The sequence below is a fragment of the Rhinolophus ferrumequinum genome, chromosome 16 (assembly GCF_004115265.2).
Source record: "Rhinolophus ferrumequinum isolate MPI-CBG mRhiFer1 chromosome 16, mRhiFer1_v1.p, whole genome shotgun sequence".
Lineage (NCBI taxonomy): Eukaryota > Metazoa > Chordata > Mammalia > Chiroptera > Rhinolophidae > Rhinolophus > Rhinolophus ferrumequinum.
Window position 1 is genome coordinate 40,655,879 of NC_046299.1, and position 19,130 is coordinate 40,675,008.

Genomic DNA, 19,130 nt, shown 5'->3' on the forward strand with positions numbered 1-19,130 from the left:
TATATCCCTTCTTTACTTCATTTCAAACACGGACTAAAAACAGCTGGTCCAGAGACTTGTCCACAAAGCCAAAACTTCACCAGTGCCTAGTCTGACTTCTCTGCCGCATTTTAGAGCAAGCACAAGGCCAGTTCTGGAATGTTTTCATTCCTTCCAGCTTTAAGATTCAAGTAGGTACTTACTCCAAGGAAACAGAAAGTTAAACAACCCAACATTATTTGGATCATTTGGTTTAATATTTAATCTAATAAAAGAACCTCCTATTTAACAAATTACCTACCAAATTGTACCGCCTTATAATTGAGAGCATGGCACATATTTTAGTCACCATAGAGAACTATAAAATATGAGGGTCCACTATAAAAGCTTAGGTGAAAGTCACCGCAGGTACTTCTGTGGATGTTCTGGGAGCATTTACTTGGCTATAGTCCATCCCAGGATGACTGGATCCAACCTTTATATGTTGTGAAATCTTCAGAGGCATAGGAAAATGAGAGTGAAAGCCCACGCCCTGTTTTCAGGCTCTTTTCTTGTATGGAAAAATGAGTCATGGTTGCTCATTTCTTTTCCTCCCATCTCAGAATTCAAAGATATGTTTGATATACTGGGCAGGTCAACAGCTCTTAAAATGCTGCTCTGATAAAAGCTTTTAGAATTCCTACGGCCACGGCCACAGAGCTACCTGGGGTCTGGAGAGCTCCTCTCTCCTTGCTCTTTTCTGGCCACTCAGAATTTCAGAGCCAACAGAGCCCCAGAGGCGCGTGGATCCATTCAGTTAGGGTGACCGCACCAGTTGGAAAGAAGCACAGACCTTCCCTAAAGTGGTTGATTGGATGACAGCTTTTACCTCAAAATTACTGGTAAATTCAGATATTCTCCCTAAAATTTGGTGACTTATGTTTTCCTACACATGGATGCTTATTCTGAGGTAAATTTAAAAACAGCTTACTAAATTGGGACCGTTTAGTTTTGCAAGGCAACAAAGGCTGTTTTGCTGAGAAAACCAAACCATTGTACAGAGCTAAGGGTTAAAATAGCAAATCATTTCAGGAGTTGAGACTACAGATCAGACCAAAATTTTGATCTGTACCCGCAGCAAAAGTAGATGACAGGCAATATTTTATTTTCTTACATGGTTAACAGAAAATTTTAGCTCATAAATTCCTAGATCTCTCGTTTAAGTTTTCTGATCATTTTGCCTGCTTTTAGATTTCAAAAAAACTTAATTTATAGAATGATAACTTTACCTATAGCAAGATAAGATGGACCCCCTCAGTCTTTTTACATTTGTATAGTCTTTGGGCTTCATTTATGAAAGAGAATCACTAGCGTGATCAGAAAGGGGTTAATGTTTTAACCCCATCAGCCTGGTTGGTGTCAGAAATAGGTTTCGTAAACTTCTGAGAAGGAAACTTGAAGAAGTTGACCAAAAAAAGTACAATTTATTTCATTAGACCTCCCACGTGTATCTCCTCACAAACAGTCCCTTCACATACAGAGGAAGCCTGTTGTCAGCAAAACAACGTAGGCTGGGTTTGTTGGCTGAGCCACTCACCAGGGCTTTGGCATTGGGGTTAGCTTTCTTGTCCAAGAGAACCTTGGCGACTTTGTAATGGCCACAGTGGGCAGCCACATGTAGGGCAGTCAGGTAGTCATTGGTGACGTCATCCACGGGCACGTTATGCTGGAGGAGAAGCTGGACACAGTTCAAGTGATCCCCTTGTGTGGCCATGTGCAGTGGAGACAACCCATTCTGGAACACAGAAGAACATCAGAGTTTACTGTTGTACATTTGAAACATAAATGTGCCAAAACACAAAGTACAGTACAACTATGAACAAGTGAGAACCTAGTTTTCCACATGGAAATACATTCTGTTTGTAAAAGGTTTTGACAAATGTGTTGAACTACAGCTACTTTAACACTAGTCTTCTCACTTCTTATATCAATAGAAAACAAACTTTCAAGGATGACTTCTTTTTCTGACTTAAAAGTACCATGAGTTCCACTAGGTGCATTTACTTATTGCATTCCCAGTGAATTGGAATTCTTAATATTTAAGACTTAAAAGGATAAAACAAAAGCAGGCACAGATTGGTGTTCATTAGACTGGTTTTTATTTTGTCCTTACAAGTTACTAATACATGATATTGACTACACTGATTCAATGAATAAAGAGGGTCTGATCAGAATACCATTTCATCTCACATCAACGAAGAAAGGAAAACTTTTCCCTATTTCATCAATCTGGCGCCTTCATGTATCTATGATAAGAAAATGCAAGGCATTGACCAACTCATTAACTAATGCCTGCCCTAGTTATTTAAATCAACGGGGTTTGATGACAGAGTTAATTATGTGCAAGAGGAATGAGTAAAAATTCATTTGAGAGCTGAGACAAGACATGAATGGGGTCAAAGATAAACAGAACCTTAAAAAGATTAGAGTGACACTTAGCATTCAGTATGTGTTTCCTACTGAAGGCAAAAACAAAGTGTGCATTAAGATGTCAGTTTTTTAAAGCATGCTTCCTTTAAATATAGAGGCAAAGTGGAGGAGCCTGGGAAATTCTTAGAGAATCCAATTATCAAGAGTGTCTCTATTAATGACTATAACATAATTAAAAACATTTTTTGGGGAAAAAAGTGACAGCAAATTCAGTTCCCCTAAAAGTGGTGAACTTTGAAAATAATGATATATTAAAAATGCACTGATGAACCAGGTATTTCTGAATCCTCTAGGCCAAGTTATTTTCCACAGTTTATCTATGAATCACACAAACAGGAGTTCAAGATAAGAAAGAAAAAATGCAAGGCTTCCTTTAGCCATTCTCATGGCATCATTCACTCACCATCATATATTTCAACTACTTGTGCTTCGTGAAAGCAAGAGTTTCATGGGTTATCATTTCCCATATTGGCCGTCAGAGCCGTGCATATACAGAAAGAGTGCAATAAATATTTAGGTAAATTTAAAGACTTCATACACTGTCAATCAGAATATTTTTTGCCTAAAAAATTCCATGCAAACATTTTGAACCAAAGTAGAAACTAAGGGGCAACAAAGGATAGGAGCATTTCTCATTTGAGATACTGCCACCCCCGAACATATGCACACATTTATTTTCTGCCAAAACATTCTTTTGCTTTCTGTTTTGATACAGTCTTTGAGGAAAACATGAAGTAAACAAAGACACAAAATCTAGGAGAATAAGTGACTTAGTGAAGAGCAGAAAAGGAAAGCAGTGTCAGTAAAAGGAGAAGATTCTCTAACGATACACAAAATAACGATATATGAGTGGGTAACTTCTAGGTCATTGGGGAAGGCCAAAAGAAAGGAAAGATCATCTGCCTTACGGAGAGGGTCTTATTACATATGATACCCTCATCAAGCTGAAAATATGGAACCAATGGGATAGGATTTTTCTTAGCTCAGATAGACAAACGTCTTGAAAAATTAAACAGATGGTATTAAAATTAAGAATGCACTTATTCACTTAATATTCATTCAACAAATATTTATTGAAGGTCTACTATATGCCAGGCACTGATTTAGGTCCTTGGGGCACCACACTGAATAAGGCCAGGTCCTTGCTTTCCTTTTAATGAAGAGAGAGAGATAGCAAACAAGTAAACGAACTAAGAGGAAGGCCTCTGAGAAGAAGACGTTTGAGTTGAAACTGTGTGGAGACTGTAGATCTGGGACAAGCTGAGGGAATTCAATCTGAGAGAATCGGAGGTGAGAATAAACTTGGTATATTCTAGAAAGTGAAAGAGGGCTGGTTGGCTGGAAGATGAGGAGCAGAACGAGAAGAGATGAGGCAGAGAGGTGGGAAGGAGTTTATTGTCAGAACAGGGGAAGCTTGCAGTTACACCTGGTAGATGTGACAATGTATTTATCCCTCCTTTCCCAAACTGCACTAAAAAGCATTACAGGAATTTGAAAGGTAAAATCTGCAAGGCCACGCACATGTGTTTGCAGGTATACCTATACATCCACATACACACATGGGAAAGAAAACAAAAATACATGCGTGATGTCTACAAATTTTGGAATATGAAAAGACGATTTATGCATGTTAATTCACGCAGCAGAAGAAAGAAGGCTAAGACCTAAGTGTCTATGGAGGGATACAATCAGTAGTGTGCTGATAAACAGCAGCTCTTTGAAAAGAGAAAAGCACTGACAGATAGCATTTGCCAATCTCCATGATATAATGACCCCTACAATCACCAATTTCAAGCTATCAATATCATGCTACTGCATGCGGAATTGAGAAGAGATGTGTAAAACAGCCTCAATGATCTGGCTCCAGCATGCCACTGGGTACACTAAAGTTGACTGATTTACCTCTCCAACGCCCAAAGGTGGGGCATATGGAAACACAGTACCTTGAAAAATAAAGATGAGGCTTGGTGCTGAAAGCAGGATTGGTTCGCCTGTGTATGGAGCTGTCAGGTCTCCAGTCCTTCCAACCCAGCCAAGCCCAATGCCTGTCCCCCAGCACCTTACAGGAAATCAGTTTAGTCTTTGGAGAAAGCGAACCAGAGAGATTCTGGATGTAGGGGCCCAGGAGGAGCAGAGGGCAGTGGTGAGGCTCTGGACTGAGAACAGGGAAGGACTGGATAAAAAAGGGAAGGACTGGATAGGCATTGTACAGTCTCCAGAGTTAGACTGACTGGGTTCAAATCCTTGTTCTGCCACTAGCGGAGATATCTTGAGGAAGCTACTTTATTTCTTTGGGTCTCAGTTTTCTAATCTAGAAAAAGGGTATAATAGTAACATTAGTACCTTATAGAGTTATTATGAGGATTAAATGGGTTAATATATGTAAAGTGCTTAGAACCTGGTATGCAGTAATCAACCTATATCATTAGTATGATTAAAGTATGCATAGAGAACAGGGATGCTGACAGCTCCTTTTCCTGACTCTGAATGTATTCACATAGCTGTATACTGCAACAGGTTGGAGGATTCGTCTCTCAAAAAACTGAACTTCCCAGAGAAAAGGACAACTAATCCTGACATTACAGGACCCCTCCGGCCTGACACACCTGAGTGGAGCCCTGCCTACACTCTCACAGAGCTTCTACTCTAACTGTAGTACCTGACAGCTATAGTTGGGTATAAACACTCGTGGAAAACCCCCAACATGAAAGAGTGAGCCGGAACTAACAAAGAGAAAATAACAAATCTGAGGAATTAGGATATACGTATAAGAGGCACAAAGAATTACATTAAAGAAATCTTATCTTGAATGTCCTTAGACAGGTAATAGAAAATATTACATCCATAAAATAAGAACTGGATGCTATCAGAGAATTTAAAAAAATTTCTTGAATAATGAAAGCAGAGAAGAAAAAAAATCAAAGAGATTTCTCGGAATAAAACAAATAGATAATGAAATAAACAATAAGAGAAAAAAGATGAGACAATGATTTGATTTTTAACTATACCTATACTGCTTTGATAAAATTAAAATTAATTTTAAAGAGAACAATGGAAATTAATTGGAGGGTTTTTAGGCAGAAGGGTGACATGACTTGGTTGACAGCTCATTCGGCCACTATAACTGCAAAATGGAAATTGGATTGTAAAAGAGGAAGGGGGGGAAATGGGGGACCAGTAAGGAAACTATTATAATGGTTCAGTGAGAGATGATATGGCTCAGAAGACAGCAGTGGGGCAGAAAAAAAAAAAAGAAAAAATAGATGATTTAGATGAGAAGCACTGAAAAGGCCAAGATGTCATCACATACAATGAAAAATTGTGACTGTTTAATTCTTTTGGATAAAACCTCCATCAGCTTGACAATCTAAACCCTGCAACGAGTGATAGAATTATTCAGACCACTTCAACTCTGCCTATCTTCACTAGAGTAGGACACACTGATTAGGGTGCGAACAGGAGTAATATGTAATTTTGTTTTGATAATATTTAGAGAGTAAGGCTTTTTATAAAGCTTGATAGAGCTTGCAAAAATCACTGGTTAATAAAAATAATAGTGACTATGAGGTAGTTCGTATGTCCCCAAATTTATAAATACTCTGTTTTTCAAACAGTATCAAATGATTTTATCACTTAGAAAATCCAGAAGACACTTAGTAAAACACATTTTTCCAGGCAATCATCATGTGTTCCTTTCAGATACGTCAATTTTCCCTGTGGCCCAATCAAGGTGCAATCTTTCTAAAGTTTTATTCTTTATCAATAATATGACATCCTTGGCTTCTTTTCTAGTTGGTGACCTCCCAAAAAATAAATCAAGAGGCTGATGTAAGAAAGCCAGCACCCGGACTTTAGAGAGCCTAGATCTTACAGTCTTTCCTTCCCCAACGAGCGAACATTTCTGAGCTATGAAAATTTCAGAGAGTAAAACCGAGTTCCAAGTGCTCTTGAAACAAGACAAAAACAACACACGCACAAATGTCTTTGTGATAGAGTGCATTCCATCACAATACTTCCTAAACCCATATGTATTTTGAGATTCTCCAAAGATTTGGTGAACAGAGCCTCTCCAACTGCTAAATTGAAATGATGGCATTTTCCTCTTGATTCAAAAGAACGGGTTACATAACCAGCAAAACGATTCAAAGTGAATACAGCCTAATTATCCAAGAACCTGGGGAGAGGTTACCTTGGTTTTTGAAAGAATGGGGGCAGCTCGATCGAGCAGCATTTCAACCACCTGCTCATGACCACTCCTTGCTCCGCAGTGCAGTGGCGTCAGACCGTCCTGTTGAACAAAGGGCGACATCTTCAATTAGATTTGATGGGGATCTCGACACATGTAGAGTATTTCTTCAAGATTCAGGACCAGTGAGCTTCAAACTTTATTTATATATCTGATGCAATCATTGCATTTTTTAAACTAGCAAACTAAATTTTTCATAGTAGTTGCACAGTGTGTAATTTCCCACATATTAGAATATTAATATTTAAATATTAATATTTAAAAACTAACTGTTTGACCACTTTTGAATATCCAATGGAATCCAAATACTTTAAATTGACATCCACCATTTAAAAAAAATACAAATAACCTTTGCAAATAGTAATTTTACATTGGTCATGTTTCTTCTTGCATTTCTATTTCCATACTACTTCCCCTACATAATTTTATCTTAATATAATTTTATGCTTGAGTGTTTTTTATTGATTACCGTACCATATTTCTCTACCACAAAAACACGTAAATTTAAATTTAAAAAAGATTTATAGATTTCCCGAGAACATAAGCTTTATGTATCAAAAATAAATCTCCTGATTGCAATTATCAATATAATTATTCAAACATAATTGATCAAAACATCAAAAATATATTACAAATTTTATGATTATTAAATAAGAGTAACAACTTATTAAAAACTCCCCTCGAAGAGACGTATTTTTTCAAAACTAGTTTGTGTATCTGCTAATGAATATTACCTATTGGTAAAATGGTTTAGCATCAATACTATCCCATATTTTGTCTTTATAAACGTTACTGCTGAGAAATCTTATCTGCATCAACAAGTAGATGGACTTTTGCTATAGCATTGTCACTAATTCTCTGAATACCTTCTGAATTACATGCCAAAATCACTTAATAATCTTTCCTTGAAGATTTTTTAAAATGATCCATCATAAGACAATTTCATTAGGCCCTTCATTTTTATCGACAGCAATAGGATTTACAACCGCCCGATACGCAGAAGAATATGTTACTCAACCATTATACACAGGCAGTTCTTAACAGAGCACCGTTATTCTGAACACTTCCCTTTGCCCCCTCATATTTCCCGCTTCACTCTTAAAGGTTCTTGTACTCTGCGCCATGTGGGTGAAAGAGAGTTAGGCCTTTCTATCATATTAGAGGAGAAGAACTATTGCATTAAAGGATAGGTGGGAAAGGAGAATTAGCAGGGAGGAAAGGAAGTGGAAGGTTACTCACTTAACACTATCTAAGTGGCCTTAAACTCTATGGAAGATGTTTTCAGCACCCCAGCTTATGTATTCCCCAACTTGAAGATTCCCACAGTTTCCAAGACCTACACCTCAAAGAAACACATCAAAATGTGATGCACTGTATGCAAATCACTTTCTAGATTGTGTGATATCTTGAAAGTAAGCTTAAATACCCTAGTGTATAATAAAGTACAATCCTATTTCTAAACGACTAGCCAAATCTCAGAATTAAAATTCCTTAAACACAGAAATGTGAATCACAAACATTACATGACCTCATTTGAACATTCTTTAAGCATGTTTGAACACTCTGCCTTTTATGCTGATTTATAACATTTGCTCTTATAAACCAAAGTAAAACAATATAATAGTCTTTCAAGTCGGAAACAGCATTTTGCTAATAAAATAATATAAAATCTGAGAACAAATAAAAAACACCACGGAGTCCTACCTAATGTCTTCCCATTAATAGATAAACCTGAAAATATCTGAAGGAAAAATAATAGAACAATCACCTTCCAACACAGAGAAACATTTCACATTCTCTGAATGTGATCATCTTTTATGAACTTAAAGGTCAAATCTGTTTCTTTCATTTTCTCATAAGTAGCCTCTAAGATGTAAGAGGTGACAGAATATGTGTAGACATTGTCCAACTATGGTCACACAGAAAAAGAAATCATTCTAGGCCAACTCATTTATCCCTGAAAATGATCTTCCCCAAAGCAAAATGCTACACTACATATGGAATGCAAAGTGTGTGGCTATTTAAGAGCCAAGTCTATCTCAACACTTTAATCCTTTGAAATATACTGTTCCTTTTCTGATTTCACCTTTCACCAAATTTTTTAACTATGGAAATTTTCAAACATATTTCAGCCTAAAGTAGACCAGTGATCTGTGCCTTTTGCTCACTGTCAACAATTGTTGCCTCATGATCAATCTTGATTAATATCCCGACCTTTTTTTCTTTCTTATATTATTTTGAAGCAAATCCAAGACATGTTATCATTTTATCCTCCCAAGTACCCCTATATGGAAGGGATAATCTTCATTTTATACTTGATGACTCTAAGGTTCAAAGAGGTTAAATTATTCGGCTGAATTTAGAACCAGGCCAATGCTGACTGGATTGTCATCGCAAGACAATCAAGGACTGTCTTGGGAAGAGTTAGTAAGACAAAAACCCTCTGCTCAAACTTTCAGCCACACTTAGCCTTCTGTTAGCTACACTATGGATCTTCTACTTCTGACCTTTATTTATTTATTAAAAACTTACAGAATCGAGAGACTCAGTTAGGAGAGGTGACTTTCTCATCAGTGCAAGCGCTGTGAAGTGCTATCATTCTACCCTTTGTTCTTTTTATCACCTTGCTTCAATGGAGTTACCTAGCTCCCCAAGGTAAGACCCATTCGTTTCCAGCTGAAATACAAAGAACTACCTGAAGCACAGCTTTCAACTGTAGTTTTACCTGCAGTGTTTTTAACATTGATTACAACTGGCTGACACCTTTGCATCTCCTGCAAGTGTGCTCTGACACTTTTCAAAGGTGCAGGGCCCTTCAAATAGCCAGTTCCTGGCAGGAGAGGTGCCTCATCAGGAAGTTGGACAAAATGTCACGACTGCCTGGCGGCACAGGCAGTGCCAGCCTGTTTGTTGGGACATTCACAGGTCAGTGGAAAACTAGTATCCAGAGTTAACGTAAGATCTTTAATTAGCATCACCGTTTTAGACACAAAGACAGCTGATCCATAGTGAGACTGAAAACTACCTGCCATTTAGTGATTTACACTTCAGTTTAAAAAAAAAGGGAGAGGGGATTAGCAGGTATTGACTTTACTTAATACTTATTTTTTGAGCAAAAAACCAAATATTTAAATTTCAAAAAAGTTTATTTTTTTTAATTTTTTTTAATTTTATTTTTTAAATTTATTGGGGTGACAATTGTTAGTAAAATTACATAGATTTCAGGTTTATTTGGTTTTGAAATAGCTGTGGCTTATCATTCACCTTCCTGAAACACTGTTATGATACCCGTGTGTTCAAAAGATCTTCAATAACCGTCATTCATTCCTCAGCCAAGTCTAAATTCCTCAAGTTAGAATTCAAAGTCTTCTAGTACCAGTCACAGCTACACTTGGCCTTCATTCCTTTCACATCTATTCTAATGAACAAACTCTGTGCAGGGGCTGGCAAGAGCCTCTCATTTTCCTATTTCTCTGTTTTGCCCACACTACTTCATGTACCTAGAAGTTTACTTCCTACTTTCTCCAACAGACAAATCCTTACTGTTTTAAAGTGCAGTGTTTCTTTGAATCCTTTTCCAAAATTAGAAGTGACCATTCTACCTTCAGGACCCCTGTCCTAATTTGTTGGTAGTTCTGTTGGGGAACCTACAGCTTTTTACCTGGTATTTTAGTTATTTGTGAGCATTATCACTTCACTTGGTCTGCTTCTGAGGATAGGGTTACCAGTCTAAGGGGAATTTAAATCTCAGAGAGAAGGTAATTCAGTACCATGTCCGTGAAAGTTGCTTCATAAAAATGACTGAGTGAATGAATGGAGTGAATAAAATGGATTTTTGATCTAGTCTTTTAAAAATGTTTTAGTTGGTTAAAAATTCCTTTCCTTGTTATCCTTTTTGTTTGAGACTAGACTCATTTTATACTTCAGAAGTACTATTAAAATAGCCCGTCTTTCCTTCTGGAAAAATAAAATTCTCAATAGGTAAGTGACTTGTAAATTAGGATTAGACTAAAGAATATGACTCCGTTTTTTTAGTTCTCAGAATAAGAAAAATATCAGATTTCTTGCTCTAAATAAGATTTTTTCTCCTCTTTTTAATTCAGAATACTATAAGCTTAAAAAAAGAGTGACTGTCAATATTGTGTTTTACAAGGTAGCAGTGAACTGGCATATTCCTTTCCCTAAAATTAGAGCAATTCACTTTCCAATACAAAATAAGGATTCTTACCTGTTCCCCAACACCTAGAAATTTACAATTAATATACAGTGTCACTTAGAATGGAATCTGGGCCAAAATGCAATTCACTTGCATACAACAGCATGAACCTCCACATGAAAAATGCTTGACAAAGGCAGTTCTTGGGTCTCAAGGGAGGCTGCCTCAAGAAAGGCAGCCAATGCAGTTGGACAAGAGAGACGAGAGAGGGATGCTGAGTTGCCATAGTAACATTATGGGAGGGAAATGAAATTACATGGGGTAATTTTTTTCCAATTCCCCTGATTTTTAAAGCACTAACATAATGGACAAGTATTCCCTTGGGCAGAATTCTGAAGCAACACAAACTGGCTAGGCCAGATCTCATATTTCATTTCAGTGACAGCAATCTTATTAGGGAGGTGGGGAGCTGCACTTTTCTGGCTGGGAAAAAATGCTCTTTTGTGTTAGCTTAACAGCAAACCGTTGCACACTCGAAGGTCAAAAAGACTTTCTTTCAGGTTTTTTTGTTTGTTTTTTTCTGAATAGCATGGGCAGGGCATTAATAAGGCATCACTTCAGTTAGGAATACTGAATTCACAATATGTTCTTAATAGGTTGAATTTGCTCAAAGCCCATACTGAAATGACACAAATTCATGACTTGAGAAATACTTTCAAAAGAGACATATTGAGATTTGTATCCTCTAGGTTCCTTCCTTTTCTTTCTCCTAATTAAAAACTCACTCTAAAGAAGGAAGAGGAAATCAAGCAGAGAGAACTCTGTGGATATGTACTTTTTCCTCCCCCCCACTTCTTCTACCTCCATGGCCCCTGCACCCCAGAGCCATTGTTCACAATCTTAGCTGTAGAGGGTGCAGCTCACTGGCCCAGGTGGGAATCGAACAGGTGACCTTGGCGTTAGGAGCACAGTGCTCCAACCACCTGAGCCACCAGGCCAGCCCTGTATTTTTTTCAATATTATGGATGTAAAACGGGATGTGATCATTAATTAAAAACTGAAAACAAAACAACAACAACAATAACAAAATATGGTGCTCTGGAGAAGAGAGCTATGACAATAGCCAGAGATAAAGAGCATCGATTACAGTCCAGTAGCTACTCTCATATCTAGATTTTCACTAAAAATCTGACTGTATTCTCATTTTGTGCATGTTATACACTGTAGATTTGGCCTAAGAGGAAGTGAAATAACATTTTTGGAAACCCCTCTATTGTCACTGGTGCTTTATATTGTGATCTTAATTGAATCTCTACTACAGCTTATGAGAATTGCACCAGAAATTCCATTTATAGTTGAGAAAGCTGTTTCAGAGGATTAACGTACCTACTTGAGGTCACATGAAAGTACATGCTTGGAATTAGAATTTCACCTCAGGCTTGCCTTGGTCAGAGGGGTTGAATTCCTTCTACTGTACCAAGCAATTGCCTTTTAAGATCAAGAATTCATTTCTGTCATTTATATATAAAGAAGAGAGATATCCCTTTCTCATTCTTTTCCTTGTTGTCCTGCTGTACATTCTATGTTTAATATTAAACAAAAATAAGGTAAAATCCTTCTCTTGGTTTGGAAATCTAGAGCTTTGTCTCTGAGGCTAAAAATAAACACTTATTTTGTTGTCTCTTTGTTGTCTCTTTTGCTGTCACTTATGTTGCTATTTGTTGTCTTTATTTCCACTGTTCTTTGTGTGTTTTGGTCCCTCGTTTCTTGTCTTCTTTTGGATTGAGTATTATTTAGTATTCTAATTATTGAATGATTGATTATATATATATCATTGGCTATCTCCTACTTTGGCTTTTTAACGAAATCCCTTTTTAGTCATCGCCCTAGGGACTACAGTATGAAGTTATACTCTCTTAAGTTATAACAGTCTAAACAATATTTTATTATTCATTATATTATTAAATGGTAATATTGTCATTATATATTGAAACAATATACCATTTCATATATGAGAATTCTGCAATATAATTCCATTTACTATTAATTTCATCTTTTGTGCTATATCATATATTTTACTTCCACATATATTATAACCTAATAGACTGATAGGTTTATTTAAACAATTGACTTTGAAAGAATTTAAGAAAATAAAAATTGTCCTTAATTTGCCTACTTATTATTTCTAGCTCTTCTCTCCTTTATTGAGATCCAAATTTCCATCTGGTATCATTTTCCTTCAGATTGAAGACTTCATTTGTTATTTATTTTAGTGCATGTCTGGTGGTTAACAAGTTCTCTCAACTTTTGCTTATCTGAAACTGTCTTTATTTTGAATTTATTATAGAAATATATTTTTACTGGATATAAATTCTAGATTGACATATTTTTCATTCAGCACTTTAAGGATGTTCCATTGACTTCAGGCCGTCGGTGTTTCTGATCAGAAGTCAGATTACATTCTCATCATTGGTTTTCCATTAATAATGTACCTTTTTCTCTGGCTGCTTAAAAGTCTTTTTCTCTATCTTTGATTTTAGAAGTTTCAGTATGATTTTCTTTGTATTTATCCTCCTTGGAGTGTGTTAAGTTTCCTGGATCTGGAAGTCGTAGTTTATGATTTTGGAAGTAAATACATATATACACCATTTCTACTTCATCTTCTTTCTCTTCTGCCTCTTGGCTGTATTTGTATCTCCATTGTATGTATGTAATTAGCTTGCTATTATTACACAGGCTGTTGACATGGTGTTCATTTGATTTTTAATCTTTTTGCTTTCTGTGCTTAAGTTTGGATGATTTCTGTGACTTGTCTTGAAGTTCACCAATTCTTTCTTTGTATTCAATCAGATTTTTATCCTATTCAATGAATTTTTAAAATTCCAGATACTGTATTTTTCAATTCTAGGATTTCTGATTCTTTTTAAAAGATCAGATATTTCTCCTGAAATTTGTCTTTTCTTTACTTGCTATATCTGTCTTTTCCTTCAGATTATTTAACATATTTATCATATTTATTTTAAAGTCTGCTAATACCAATATCTCAGTCAGCTCTGAATCCCTTTCTGTTACCTAACTTCTTTTTTTTGAGTGTAAGTCACATCTTGTTTCCTTTATGTACAGTAATTTTTAAATTAAGTATTGAATATTGTGAACGATATATTAGAGAGACTCTAGAACTTGTAGGAGCTTGGCTTTAGGCGTTTAATGGTAGATCTATTTCAGTTTGTTCTTGTTCCTAGAATAATTCCTTTAGTCCTGGGGCACAGTCTTCACTCCTGAGACGCAGTACTTCTGGAGTTTCAATAAAAAAACCAAAGACATTTACCAAGCCTCTCTGACATGGCAATTCTGTCTCCCTTAGAGCAGGTAGCTGCTGAACTTTCTTATCAGTTTTTAATCTTATAGCTATTATTTCCCTCTGGCCTCCTTGGAGTTTCACCCTGCATATGTATAGTTCAGGAGTCAGTCAAGAATCTGTGGGGACTTTACATGTTGATTTTACCACTACCCTTGGTGGTTCTCTCCTTTCAGTGATTTCTCTCCCAAATATCCAGCTACTCTTACAGCCCCAGACTTGATTCTTTGTCCTCAAGCCAATAAAACTGTGAAATTTGACATAAATTATATAACAGTATGCTGTGCTGACTGCCGAGTGTCTGCCATATAAATATAGATTTCATCCTATGTTATTTAGTTCTTTCAAGAGTTGATTTTACTCCAATATATGCCTGCTTTTGATTGCTTTTCAGTGCCTCTAAACAAGTTTCTAAAAAAATATTTTTCTGGAGTTTAGATTTTTATCAGCAGGAGGCTTAATTCAAAACAAGCTACTTCATCATTACTTGAAGCCAGAACTCTCACACATTTCAGTAAAAACATAAATATGTAGCCTCTACACATCATTCCATCATAGTTTGTGTGTTTGTTTCTATCATACACTCCTTTAGGAGTATTCCTTCTATGAAGTGCTAAGGAAATTCTTGAACTTTGAGTAGGTAGAAACAATAACTTACTATAAAATATAAATTTAAATATATAAAGGGACGTTCTATATAGTTCTTATAAGATGTTAGACAGAAAAAATCAATTAAAATTAAGGTTCACAATGAAAAAAAAACATTAATGACTTTATTTATTGTATTTTTCCTTTGGGAAAGGAGGATAATTAAGATGCTTATAGTTGATAACTAGAGAGTACACATTTGTCTAATGAATGTAGAGTTATTTAAAAGAAGTAGGATGTGAGTGTGTCCAACCTATATAAAAGGAAAATAGGAGAAAAAGTAGATAACTTTCTGAGTACCAGTGTTTTGATCCACATAGCACTTAACAAAAATAACTGTCCTGAGCAGCTTTTGTAGATTCTTCAAGAGAACAAGGCTTAACTGGCATATGAAATTTACTCAACATTGAATTAGATCTCTAATTTGGTAATGGAAATTAGGTTTCCTATATGTTATAAAGTCATTGGAGGTGGGGTAGGGAAGTGGGGAGGGACAAAGAAAGACAAAGAGAGAAAAAAAGTGCTCCTGTCATGTTCTCAGAACTCTTTGCAACTCAAAAACTTTCTTTCCTTCAAAGAGATTTTCATGTTTGGAAAGCTAAGGGAATTTCATGATCACTGTACATTAAAAAGACAAAACAAAAAACTAAGACTATCTTTTTTTGGAGCAGATTCACAGCAAAAATGTGGTGTAGGTTCCCTTGACCACCTTGGAATCTAAATAAATGCTTTCAGTTAACTTTTAATATTTTTGACACAAAAATTAAAAATGAATATTTTTTAAATGACATAAAAATATTTTCAAATTAGTCTTGACTAATGTAGAACCCCAGAGTCTTCTGCACTATTTCAGATGCTCTTGTCAACATGTCTACATTAGCGCTCTGAGGAGGAATATTGGATTAGAATTTTCCCTTTGATAGAGACTATTTTATGACTATGCAATATTTAATATATTCTTCAAGGATTTATTTTTAACCAAGGCAGTCATACTTCTGGAAATATAATAGAAAGCAACTGTCAATAGCAATATTTCCTTTTCCTTCACATTTAACCTGAGAAATATAACCAGTTGCATTTCTGGGAAAGAATAACCTAATATTTAAAGGACATCCAAGTGTCTCCTGAAACCCTCCCAGAATAGTAAGAATTTAACAAGTAACAGATTGGAGGTACTCTGAAAACGCTTTGTCTACTTTTGCACAAATATCTCTTCGTTCTTATAGATCAACTGCATGCCACTAACTTCAGAGAGAAGAATTACGTTACCACAGATCCAGCATAAAGTCAAGTAAAGACTTTCTGGCAATGTAACATTAAGAAGTGTATCTTATTTCTATATATTCAGTAAACACTTCTTAAATATCCAGTGTGTACTAGAAAGTGTGCTCAGTGCTACAAATACTAAGATAAATGTGTGCATCTCAGTGCCAAGGTGTAGCTTTGGATGTAAGCTCATGGCACTATATGAGGTGTGGGTGATGGCATGTACTAGGAGGGTTGGAAGTTGGGAGAGGCAAGCTTAGAGCAGCTTCTGGCAATCAGAGTACTGCTATTACCGATCTACCTGGAACTTCAGCATCGTCTCTGAAGCACTAGGTAGAAGCCAGCTGCCTTTATTATTGGATGGAGAAGAGTCAGCGAATAACGATGGAGAGCTCCGAAGATGCCACAAATTCTGAAATCGTTCTGAGTTTAGGTTCCTATTGAGCCTCTGATTAGGCTGTGAATTGATGCAAAGGAGAATGAAAACGACAAGAGACCATCCATTGCGAAGTACCTTCCTTCAATAAGTATACAAATACATATGCCTGCTTTGCAGAGGGCAAGCGTTAAATGGAAAGAAATAGTAGACTACCACAAGCAGCCATTCTTAGCAAAGCATTTTAGTCTATAAAGACACAAATAAAGCCCTTTAAGACATTGTCGGAAAAATAGATTTCAGAAGTCATTTTAAAATTAGGATGCTGCGTATAGACCAGATTGAAAAATTTGCCTATATATTTTCTACCTCAGTACATTTGCCACCATTATTGTAAGTATGTACATAAGCTATATACTTACTACTGTCAATTCTGCAGCATAGTAAGATAACAAGGCAGGTGATATCAGCTAGCTTGTGGGACAGCGGAAATAGGAAAAGCTTTCTTCAAATGAGCAAAATAGAAACAGAACCCTAAGGCTTTTCAGGTCCTGGCTAAACTCCTTCAAGATGCACATAGAATTGTCCTTCGTGCTCTAGCTTTATTAAGATATAATTGACATATAACATTGTGATATAATTGAGATATAATATTGTGTAAGTTTAAGATGTGCAATGTGATAATTCGGTATACATATATATTATGAAATATTTGCCTCAACAAGGTTAGTTGACACATTCTTCACCTCACATAAATTTTGTTGTTGTTATGGTGAGAACATTGAAGCTCTACTCTCTTAGCAACTTTCGAGTATAAAATATCGCTGACTCTAGTTACCAGGATGTACCTTAGATCCCTCAACGTATGCATCTTATAACTGATAGGCTGTATTCTCTGACCGACATCTTCCCATTTCCCCCACCTGTCAGCCACTGGCAACCACTGCTCTACTCTGTTTCAATGAGTTTTATGTTTTTAGAGTCCAGATATAAGTGATATCATAGTATTTGTCTTTCTGTCTGACTTATTTAGGATAATGCTCTCCACTTAGCATAAGATCCATCAATGTCGTTGCAAATGTCATGCTTGCTTTTATTTTTATGGCTGAATAATATTCTCTCCCTCTCTCACATATATATATATGGTGCCAAAAGATGTATACTCATTTTAAGAAAGGAAAGAACTATTAAAATTGTGATACAATGAATGACACCAGCATTCATTTGATTATTAACGCCATCTTTTGAGTGAATGTCATACTACACATTGCTACTGTAATTCAAGTCAACTTCGAAAAGTAATGCATAGATGACATCTCTTAAAATGTGTACCTTTTTTTGGCACCCCAGTATATGTATGTGTGTGTGTGCACGTGTGTGTGTGTGTGTGTGTATATATGTATATACACACACTCTTATGTGTATCACTCATATCACTCTTTTTATCTATTCATTGGTTGATGGACACTTAATTGTTTCCATGTCTTGGCTGTGAACAATGCTGCAATGAACATGGGAGTGTAGCTATCTCTTCAAGACAGTGATTTCATTTTTCCTTTGGATAGATACCGAGAAGAGGCATTGCTAGCCTTTATTGAAATGTTCCAAAACATCTTTTGGAAACACAGTTTAAATGCTGTAGTAAAGCTTTGTCAACTAATCAATAAAGAGATATATAATGATTTTTTTGTTTTGCATAAAACGAGTAGGTGCTTTTTCTTTAATATTTCTTCTTAAAAACTCCAACTCCTGTTCTCCAACTTCTTTGCCCAGTCTCCTTCCCTGCTGAGCTCATAATTCTCCAGAGTTGGGGGTGGTGTCATCAATCCAGTTTATTGATTAAGTCATCAGTGAGTCTCTCTTTTCTTTCTGGGACTCCGATGACGGGTAGTTTTCATTTAATGGTGTCCCACAAGTACTGTATGTTCTTTATTCTTTTTCCTTTTGTTTCTCTGACTGGATAATTTCAAATGCTCTTTCTTCTGTGTATTGCAGGCTGCTGTTGAGGCTCTCTATTAAATTCTGCAGTTCAGTCATTGTATTCTTTACCTCCAAAATTTATGTTTGGTTGTCTTTTTATGTTTTCTACCTCTCTGTTGAACTTTCCACTTAATTCTTGTATTTTTCCCCTGATTTCATTAAATATTCTATCTGTGTTTTCTTGTAACTCTCTGAGTATCTTTAGGACTATTATTTCAAATCTTTTCTTTGGCAAGTCCTGCATCTTCATTTCTTTGGGTTCAGTTACTGGAAGTTTACTGCATTCCTCTTGGTGATGTCATATTTCCCTGATTCTGCATAATCCCCGTAGCCTTGTAGAGATGTCTGTGCATTTAAAAAACAAGTCACCTCCTCCAGACTGTATAGGTGGACTTTGGTATAGAAAGCCCAGCACCTGCAGGTGGGGGTGTGCTGGAGCGTGCTGTAACCCTGGCTCAGCTGGTACAGGGCACCAAATGCATGGGTGTGTGGTGGTTCTGGATCTGGGAGGGTGGGGGGGCTGATCCTTCATCGGCTCATACTTTTGGGGTCACAGCATTGACAACTGTGTGATCCTGCTGAGCCTTTCAGCTGTTGGATGGCTCCGCGGCACCTCCAGGGACTTTGGCAGGAAGTGAGGTGCGCACAGTCT

At 36.5% G+C, this 19,130-nt stretch overlaps 1 protein-coding gene across 24 annotated transcripts in view; it reads right to left on the bottom strand.

The window, feature by feature from the left end:
* Positions 1–19,130, bottom strand: part of ANK3 (ankyrin 3) — a 473,720-nt gene that overhangs the window by 142,165 nt on the left and 312,425 nt on the right. For all 24 annotated transcript variants that reach the window (XM_033130276.1, XM_033130259.1, XM_033130260.1 and 21 more), the window contains 2 exons: positions 6,638–6,736; positions 1,556–1,753 (listed from right to left, as the gene is read on the bottom strand). In XM_033130276.1, the coding sequence (XP_032986167.1) occupies positions 1,556–1,753; positions 6,638–6,736 (297 nt within the window). The remainder of the gene's footprint in view (positions 1–1,555; positions 1,754–6,637; positions 6,737–19,130) is intronic.